The 9,969-nt window shown below is 45.0% G+C and overlaps 1 protein-coding gene across 2 annotated transcripts in view; it reads left to right on the top strand.

Moving 5' to 3' along the window:
- The first annotated feature begins 2,949 nt into the window (after window positions 1–2,949).
- MAP3K15 (mitogen-activated protein kinase kinase kinase 15) overlaps window positions 2,950–9,969 on the top strand; it is a 97,169-nt gene continuing 90,149 nt past the window's right edge. For both annotated transcript variants that reach the window (XM_075096555.1, XM_075096545.1), the window contains exon 1: window positions 2,950–3,370. In XM_075096555.1, the coding sequence (XP_074952656.1) occupies window positions 3,037–3,370 (334 nt within the window). In that variant the 5' untranslated portion in view covers window positions 2,950–3,036. The remainder of the gene's footprint in view (window positions 3,371–9,969) is intronic.

The following is a 9,969-nucleotide window of genomic DNA, read 5'->3' as shown; positions in this document are numbered from 1 at the left end:
AACTGTTGACTTCCCGGGTTTATGCTCGTTTTTTTTAGGCTGGGTTCTGTGCAAAGGCAGAAAGTCTTGGAAGGGTAGATGAAAGCTGAATGTTCACTTCTGGCCTGGACCTTTGAACAGGCAACTCTGGGGGGAGAGTGGCTCTTTTTATAACCTCGTTACTGGACCACGTTTCCAAAAGAGGAAAAAGTGTTGCATGACTTACCTTTTTTTCTTCTAGATTTAACTTTTTTTGGTTTGCACAGAAACAGTTCAAATAGCCCCAAACCTGAATCTCCCATTTATTCTCACCCAGGTGACTTGCAAGATCTGAAGCTACTGTTGCTCAGTGGAAATGTCAGGCATACCAGCACTGAACCACAGTTTCTGAAGACTCAATTGTAGTATATAAAATGAAGCTTCTTCCTTTAAAAACACTCCTTGTTTCTAGCTTTAAAAAAACAAAAAAAAGGCCTGTGAACTCTGAAAAAATTGCACCAGGTTTAACTACTGAAAATGGATATTCAGAATGTGGCAGCTTGTTAGGAAATATGCCTGGGGAATAGTGAGGATACTGTTTGGAAGACTGTTTGGATATAATTAAGAAGAGAGGAAAATACCCTTTCCTGAATTATATTCACATAAAGCATCTACTAAGAGACACTGTCGCTCTGTTTCAAGACCAAGAGACAGACCTGCCAGCAAGCAATTTAAAACGGTACCAAATGTTTAAAAACTGCAAAATGAAACCCAAGGACACATCTTAGATCTACAACAAACTAGAATTTTATAATCTCTAGAAGGCAGAAAAGCCTTATTTATTATGTCCCAGTGGCATCCCATTAAGCAATTCCAGCCTACATATTTGATCTGATTTAACACCTCAGCAATCTTCAGGATTACCGAAAGCACCACACCAGGCATCTGTTGCTCTGAACCCATTAAACTGCAACTTGTTTTTGCATGTTAGTTACTGAAAGCCTAAGAATTATCTTGAGTAAGATAAATGTTTTCCTGTGCAAATAATCCCTTAACTTTGCCAGTACTGTATTTTTTAAGTTTTAATACCAGCCGTTCAACCACACTTTCTTATAATGCAAAAAATACAAAATAGGATTTGATTTGGGGGGGATCATAAATGTATGTGGCTAGCGCTTTTTGTTGGTCAAAGGCTTCAATGTGCACATCAAGTATCTTCTAAGTGCAGATTTAGATACTACTTCTGTTACATCAGCTAACTGGTGCATTACTGGATCAAGGCTAACAGAGTTGTCATATAAAAAGGCTTGCTCTTGCCCAGAGAGGAAAGCTGCCAGGAATGAGCAGGCTCTCTGGTGGCCATGGCCATGGCAAATCATTCCTCCAGCGTCTTAGGTACTAGTGCTTTTGTCAAAAAAGCACACACACCCCAACCTGTGGACCAAATCCAACAGTTTATTTGCCCAAACTCTCCAAAATGAGAAACAGGTTTGCCTCTTAAATTATTTCTCCACGTTCTTTCTAAAATCTTTACAAGCCGCTAAGCAAAGATGAACACCGCGCAGCCCTATGCTACCTTCATGTTGGAGTGCTTCTCAGAAAGACTGACTACTGCAATTCTTATTACGGTCACCAACCATGGTGCCAGACACCTGAAGAGGAAAATACTGTGCTGTAAGCCTTTGGTTGTTGCTTTTGTTGTATCACAGCACGTGGTAAAAATATTAACCTTGGATAGCCCCAAGGAGCTTACGCCGCCGCAGCAGAAGGTGGTGAAGATGCTGCTTGTTTAAAACCTCTTCCTTCACGTGAGTGAAAAATGAGATGAAAAAACTTTCCAGGCAGGTTTACTACTTGAAATACGAATTTGCTTGAGGACTGCAGTTTTTCACTGTTCCTTCTATCACTGGTAGGCCGTGGTTTTCGTAGGGTGTGTTGGTGCCCTTTTGACAGCTGCGGTAGGTGGCCGAGATACAAAGTTTTCCACATGCAGCCTGCCTTTCACTTTCTCTCGCTGCATAGATCAGCAACTCGCCCCACAGCAGCGCCAAAGCTGAGGCTGCTGTTGTCAGTTTAGCTAATAAGAAAAATGTGTCAGTAAATGGGATGCTCAGTGTTAATTTTGTTCTTATTAGGAAGCCAGGAGTTGCCGCAGAGTTTCTAGGAGCTGATTTTACCATGATTGTGGGAGATTGTAAAGAAAAGAGAAGAAATTGAAGGATGAACTGTGATACAAACTTCTGACACAGTTTGCGGTCGTCTAAGCAGTCCCGGATAGAAGAGCCAGGAGGTGGGAAGCTACGATAGAGCGAGTCGAGGAAAGAAAAAGCAGCAGCTGCAGTTGCCTTTGCTTCTCAAGCCACGGGGCGGATGTAAGGTGCCGAGGGCGGGCAGCCCCCGGGCTATGAGGGGCGCCCCTGCCCGCACCGCCCGCGAGGGGGGCGGGAAGGCCGGCCGGGGACCAGCCGGCTCCTGGCGGCGGGTAAACGGCTGCCAACGGCCCCTCACGGCAGCCGGGGGAAGGTCGCCGGTAACGGCCCAGCGGGCGGGTTCCTCGCTGCCCTCACCTGGCCCCGGTAACCCTCAGGAACCCGGAGCACGTGAAGCAGCAGCACCAGCCGCGGCGGGCAGTGCGCAGAGGCGCTGCCTGCGCGGCGAGGGGCGGGGAAGGGAAGGAAGTAATAAACCAGGCGCGATCACCCCGGTGGTGCTGCCTCCCCCTCGGCGGCGGAGGGAAACGGGGTGTTTGCCCCGGGACGGCACGGCGGAGTGTCCGGTTGTGCTATCGGAGGTGGGGAGCTGGGCTCCGCGCCGTGCCGCGGGGCTCCCCCGTCCCGTCCGGGGAGGGCGGTGCCGCGCTCCGCTCCGCGCCCGCCGCCTCCACCTCGCCCCACCTCGTCGCCGTGCTCGCCCGCCCGCCGGGGAGCGGTGCCGCCTGTCCACAGCGCCCAGCCGCAGGGGGGAGGGGAGCAGCGTCGCCCTGCTCCGCCGGAGTTTGCCCGAGAGTTCTTCATGGGGCGCGGCACCGCCTGAGCACCTGCCGGCAGCCACCGGCTCCCCTCAGCCCTCGACGCCGCTATGGAGAGCCCCGCGGGCGGCAGCGCGGCAGCGGAGCCGGCGCACCCCTGCGCGGAGCCGGAGCCGGGGGCCGCCGGCCGGGCTGAGGCGGCGGCGGGCGGTGGGGAGGCGGCGGCGGAGGTCGGGGCGGCAGCCCCGCGGCGGCGCTGCCTGCGGGCCGTGTACGTGCTGAACGACCCGCCCAAGGGGGGAGCCGGGGCGCGGAGCCCCGAGGCCGGGGCGCGGCAATGCCTTCTGCGGGCCTGTGAGGCCGAGGGAGCCCAGCTCGGCACGGTCAACTTCGGGGAGCTGGACTTCGGGGAGACGGCGGTCCTGGACGCCTTCTACGACGCGGGTGAGCAGGCCGGGCTGAGGCGGGGGCTCGGACTCGCTCCTGCCCGGTGCCACCTTCCCGGGTTGTGTGGGGTCGTGGCCGGCCAGGCTGGGAGAAGCTCGGTAAAGATGTGCCAGAGATGAGGGGGAATAGGGCACATGTACATGAGAGACACTGAGGGATCGGGGTCTTGAGAAGGGGTGTGGAGACAGGAGGACAGCTGCGAGGGGAACCTCATGTAGGGGGAGTAGGAGCCCGGTCTTCAGGAGCGTTCTGCACGTAGGCAAGGTGTGAGAAAAAATTCAAGCCCTTACACCGGCTCTTTCAGTCACCGCGGTGCGTTGCTCCAGCAGGACTGTGGCTACTAACCCAGCCTTAAGGAGCAGCAAAACTCTTGCTAGTGCGTTTTGCTAGGAACTGGCTTCCAGCTCCCAGCCATGTTGGTGTCTTAGAGCGAGGCATAGCATGAAGACAGCCTCTGATCTGGCTTGGCCAGATGCTTCATGTCCTCTACTGTAACTCCAGACCCGGACAGTGAAATTGGCTTGCACGTGGCCAGGAACAGAGTGATCCAGCATTGCTCTGAACAAGGATGTGTGGAAGCACACCCTGAGGCAGAAGACTTGTGAGTATTGCCCACCCTGTCCAGGCTCCAGCTGGTGTCTGATGGTTCAAAAGACACATGGTGTTTCCTCTCCACTCAAAAAACACCTGGTGGGTTGGGCATTATGGCAGAGCATTGTGAGCTTTTTTTGAGCAAGCAGGGGAAGCCCCTGAATCAATAGGTATCATTAAAACTAAGTAAGGTGAGTATGTGGGCATGTTGCAGGCATGTCTCATATCCGTATGAGCAGTCATTAGGAAACTGGGGGATTCACAGACTCCAGAGAGGGAAAGGACTGTTAAGTCCAAGTTGATGTCTGTCTTTCACAAGAAGGACTTTGTTTTGCTCATGAGATGTGTTAAAGAATACTTTTTAGAATTTTAGTCTTATTTTAAATTCTCATATGATGATGAGTCCATTTCATCCCCTGATAAGTCACCCAAATATTGAGGAACCTCATGTCCTTTGTTGTTGTTGTTGTTTTTTAACTTCCTGGTCAGGGGATTTTGCTATATCTCTGCTAGCAAGGTTGATAGGTGTGTGTAATAACTATATTCTTTGTGTGTCTTAGTACACAACCATGAACTAGCAATTTCTTTGTATATCTCCAGTATTTTTGTAGCCCTTCTGAAGGTAAGCATAATAGCATGCTAATCAATGCAAAATTATTTCTCTGCTTCTACTAACAGTCCTATTTAATGTATTATGCAAACATCTGCTCTACATTGTACTGAGAGCTTGAGACAGCTATTTAAAATGTTTACTTAGGTTGCTGCATTCTGAAGCGAGTGCCACTTGTCTGGGAATGTGGCCTACCTTTACAGACTTTTGCATTCAAGTCATTAGGACCAAGATAATTTTATCAGTGATTAATATCACTTTGTAACAGTGAAGTGTTACTGGATATTCCTGCAACACTCATATGTCCAGGTTTAGTCAGCAAATAGTTTAATATTTTTAGTGTCCATTAAAAACTAAGTGAATAGTCTTGTACCAGGAATTATTCCAAAGGAGACTGTTCAAAATAGTCTTTATGTGGATTTATTTCCAGTTTGAGATCAGCCAGGGGGACAACTTTTTAACCTGTGTAATGTATGCCTTTATCTGGCAAACTTTTTGGTCCAAGTATCCTTTAATGGTAAGTTACCTGTATTAAGAGAAACTCGAGTGTATTAGCATGAGTCACCTTTATCAACCAGACCAGTAAGCTGTCAAAAAGCAGAGATTTACTTGTCTATATATGCTTTTTTAAAAACCACATTGAATGCATTAGTAGTATTTCAGCATTAATTAATTGTCACAGGTCCCAAGCTAACTGCTGTTAACTGCAATCTTACCCTGAAAATGCAAGCATCTTTAATTAAAAAAAAACCAAGCTGTTAAGTGTAAACAATCATTTTAATAGGGTATTTATTTTGCTTTTCTGTTGTTTTAGTATTTTAATAAGTAGCTCTTCTAGCATCAACATTTTCAATAGCTTTTTTGTTCTTGCACTTACTGTCTCTTTTTTTTAACTGAACATCCCTGTAGTTCCCTTTTATCTTTTTTTTTTTTAAATAGTCCAGCTGTACTAACATTTGCCCCATCCTCTGGAGTTTTCCCAGTTCCTATGGTACGTCTAAAACTGATGTTCAGAGAAATCCGCAGTCAGAACCTTTAAACTTCTAAAATTTAAACTTATTATGCTGGGACATTGAGGTGAAGTGTCTTTATCTTAATACTTGCTGCTTCATTTCCTCCTCCTATGTGCTGGAGATGGGGAATTTTTTGGTTCCTTTAACAGTGTCATGCGGGGTAATTGCATCTTCTTGCTTCATTCTGCAAAAGGACAAAAACTACCCATTACACTTTTCACTTTATTGTTTTTCTTTTTTTTTCCTTTTATCTTTCTGGTATCATCTAGCAGTGGACCTAAATTTCATATTGGATTTTTATTACCATGGGTTTTAAAGTGCCGCCTCTTTTCTTTCAGTTCTCATTCTATATACAATTATTTGTCATTTTTTCCTGAGAACTTTTGTTACGCCCTTCTTGTTTTCTTGTTGTGGGTTCTCCCTGCCTTGTGTTTTTGAATATGTATCCAGCTATTGTCCAAAAATGCTGAATCTTTAGTTGTTCATTTACATGCAACAGTCTTAATCCGCTACCTGGCAATTTCTTTAATCTTTGAAAAATCAGTCCTTTTAAATTTCTATATTTTATAATATAGATTCATCATCGCCACGTTATCTTTCCGGAGTATGTTTCAGATTGGGACTGTCGGCAGTTATTCAGTTCTTAATGAACAACAACATTAAGAATGAGTTTTAGTATGAGCAATCCTATGGCTCATGATGAAATTTCTGTATTAGGAAATTACTGTGGGTTTACTTTAAAAAGAAGAAACTCTAAAGAAGTTTTATTGCTGCTTGTGTAAGATATGAAGTAGATGTTTCCTATACTCAGGATACTTATTATAATGTATATTTACCTTCTGTACACCGTGGGTAGAACCTCAAGAAGTTCTTTATCTGTTATGACAGTGGGAATTCTCTAGAAGATGCTTGCCCGTAGCCGTCTCTTGGTTTACTAGTTGGAACCTTAACCAGTATCTATGAATGCTTAAAGGCTGAGCAGTGAGGTCCATCTCATTGTGAATTGTAACGACGGGGTCTTTGTTAATAGTGCTGTCCATTATCCCCTTTTCCCCACTCTCCCTGAAATTGTAGCCATCTAAAGTAATAAGAGACCCCCCACCCAAGCAAGCTTATCTATCTTACTTACTATGAATCCATAATATGATTCTTAGGATTGATACTTTTGATGACAAAACCAGCAAACTTTAAGGACAGAGTGCAAAGAAAAAGATCAAGAGGAATCTCTTTTTTTTTGCAGGCAGATTTTCTAGTAGATGATTTTTGAGTAAACCACTGAGAAGAGTGCTGCAAAAACACCTATATTCGATAATAAGAGTATGGTGTCTCTTTTTGCCTTGAGTGTACTCATTACTGTCTTCCTGTCATTTGAAATCTTCTTGTGAATGGAAGCGTGACTTCTGCCTTTAGTTAGTTATTGCAGACCGGCAGGTAGTGCAGAATGTCCCTGATCTTAAGAAATCACTACACTTTCTAAGATACTTTGCTAAAGAGGAACTACAGCACTTGCAAGAGCAAACTGACAACAAATTGTGAAATAAGGGCTTGATAACAGAAAGATGAGGTCTCTTTGCTCAGTCTGTGCTAGAAACAAGCTGTCAACAAAGTAATTTGTTATGCATAAAGTGGCTCATGGTATCTACCTAACAGAGAAGCAACAAGGATGCTTGCATACATTGACTGTATCTCTGGGATGAAAGAGGCGATATTTTCAGACTGAAAGCCACAAATATCAGGCATTAGCATGAAGCGCTTTTGCACAAAATAAAGGCAATTTTGCACTGGAACAGTGAGCCTTGGCGTTAACTGAGTGGTTTTTTTTAAAAATTATTCAGAATTATCCCATGGAGAATTGCATGTGTGCACTGTAGTGCATTCATAAACGGCTTAAGAGACATAATGAAAAGGTGAGCGTGGCTTGGTTAGTGATGTTGCAGGTAGAGTGATTCAGCCTCTTTGTGCTCTTACCATAGCTGCAAAGGATCTTCTGTTCTGGATGCACTAAGGAAGCAAAAATGATGTCAGAGTTAAATGTCTGACTTATACCTATGGAAGGGTGATGCTAGATAGAAAGAGGTGTGGCTTTTACTTGTCTACCTGAAACTGTATCTAGGCTTATTACATGAAGTGCCACAGTATTTGGCTACAGTGTTGAGTGAGTGAGTGGTCTCTACAGTTGTATGACTTTTGGATGTTCCCATTTTTGTTCCGTGAAATCCTGTTTCTGTAGCTGATCATCCTTTTACCTCATGAGGGATGTATAGCAATCTGTTCTGAGACCTGGAATATTCCTTCCACCACTTGACCACAGCATTTAGAGATGACTGTGGTCACTGAAGTCAGCAGGATGAAAGTCAACTGAAAGGAAGATAAGTTAGAGAGAGACACTGGAGTCCTGAGGAATAAAGTTAGAAGTTTGCCTGAGAAAAATTAGTATTCCTCTGACAATAGAGGAATACTAATTTTAGATCATTTGTAAGTATAGTAGAATATTTTGAAGTCCGTTTCTGTTGTTTTGCTACATATGAACTTTAACCAACACCCTGCATGATAAAGCAGACCCAAAATGCATTGTCTGGTAAATGCATTGTCTGGTATCTGTCTCTGCAGCCCCATCTTCACTCAGAGCTAATGTTAGACTTGGGAGGGGGCCCAGACAGAGACTTGAACGTGGGTCCTCCTTGCCTCTGTACCGTAGTTGAACCACTCTTAACTCTAACTTCGTGTCCCTGAAACTCTTCTCGTGTTACACCATGAAAGGGGAAGGAGGAAATGTGTGCTTTGGATCCTAATTTCCAGGCTCTGGCAGCCACTGAAGGAATCATCATTGCCTGTACCCAGCTGCCTGCCCTGAAGCCCTCTTGCCCTCTGAAGGCCTGTGTCCTCCCTTCAGAATTGGCAGGGGTGCTTCCACTTCTTCAGCTCAAAGGCTGGTATGCAGGATACAGTAAACATTTGTCACTAATTTAAGCTAATATATGGCATGGTAACTAGCGTAGCTGAGCTAGAAGCACGTGCTTGTCTTGCTGACTGCTGTGGGCATTGTAATTTCTGACAGGAAGGTGAGAATGACAGCTGAGGGCAATAACTTCTTAAATAAACTTCAACAAACCTTCCTGCTGCAATTTATCTTTGCCCTCGGGTGTGACAGTGAACAGTGGGGAAGGGGTTAAGGGTTAGCTCTCTGATGCTTACCTCAGCAGGCAGGGTTTGCTGTTTTTCTGAGGAATACTTAATATTTTTTCTTTCTTTTACCTTGCAGCTGGCTCAGTGGCTAGGGGTGTATTTGCTTTAAATCTCAGGAGATGTGTATACCACAGAAAACAGAAATGTGAGGAGAAGGAAACAACCACTTCCAGAATGGGAAGGTGGTAGCTGAGAGGCTAGGGCGGAATAGGTTGGATATTATGCTGCTTTAATACAATAGCAGAGCTATTGGGACCTGATCCTTTATCTCTGTGTGGTACTGCACATGTAGAGCAACTACAGGCATCTCCAGCAAAGCTCTGCATTGTGCCATTGAACTAAATATTCTGATAACAAGACCCTGTAATATACCAGTGTCGTAATCCTTTTAAATGGCAGTAATGAGCCTGATGCAATCCATCAAATCTATATATTATGATGTGACAATACATCTCAGGTCCTGTGACACATGCGTTCGATTCAAGAGGTGTATTTTGCTGTAATGGTATTAGCTGGGGTCAGTTTTGAACATTAAGTCTTCCTGCAGAAATGCTTATTGGCGTTCAGAGATTTGCATGCTTTCACTCAACAGTGGAGAACAATATTTTTCTACCTGTCACCTGTGAAAAATGGCGTTCTATCAACCCTGTTGCTTTTTCTGTGTGTAATCTGAAGGCTTTGCTTTGGTTCAATGTAGGGGAATAGACAGGGATCGGCGACCGGAAGATCACGGGATGTGACGGAAAGATAGACTCCTCCCCATAGGAGTGGCAGGAACAGGAAGCGCAAGAGCTATATAAGCGTGTGACGCAGCTAAATAAACGGACATTTTGTATCCATCATATTGATGTCTGTGCATCACTGTCCCCAGGGTGGGTAGAGCCCTGTGTCCCGGAGATATGCGGCCCAAGATAAGTTCTCCCGTAGAAGCGTACAGCTACAGTTCAACTTGCAGGTGTTCTATGAAATAGCCCTTTCAGTGTCAGTTGAACAAGCTTAGAAACATGCAAATAAATAACCATATATTGGTTATGCAACTAAATAACCATAACTAGGTTAGGTGGAATTCATTAACTTTCCTCTGGTATATTGCCATGGGCCAAATACAAGACCAGAGCTGTATTCAGAGAATGATGATGATGTTCAAACAAAAGAAGAAATATATGTTGATTCTCTAATGGAGAGAGGTTCTGTTT

This window comes from Phalacrocorax aristotelis, chromosome 1 (genome assembly GCF_949628215.1).
Source record: "Phalacrocorax aristotelis chromosome 1, bGulAri2.1, whole genome shotgun sequence".
Taxonomy (NCBI): domain Eukaryota; kingdom Metazoa; phylum Chordata; class Aves; order Suliformes; family Phalacrocoracidae; genus Phalacrocorax; species Phalacrocorax aristotelis.
The sequence above is the reverse complement of the archived record's forward strand: the minus strand, read 5'-3'. Positions and strand labels throughout refer to the sequence as shown.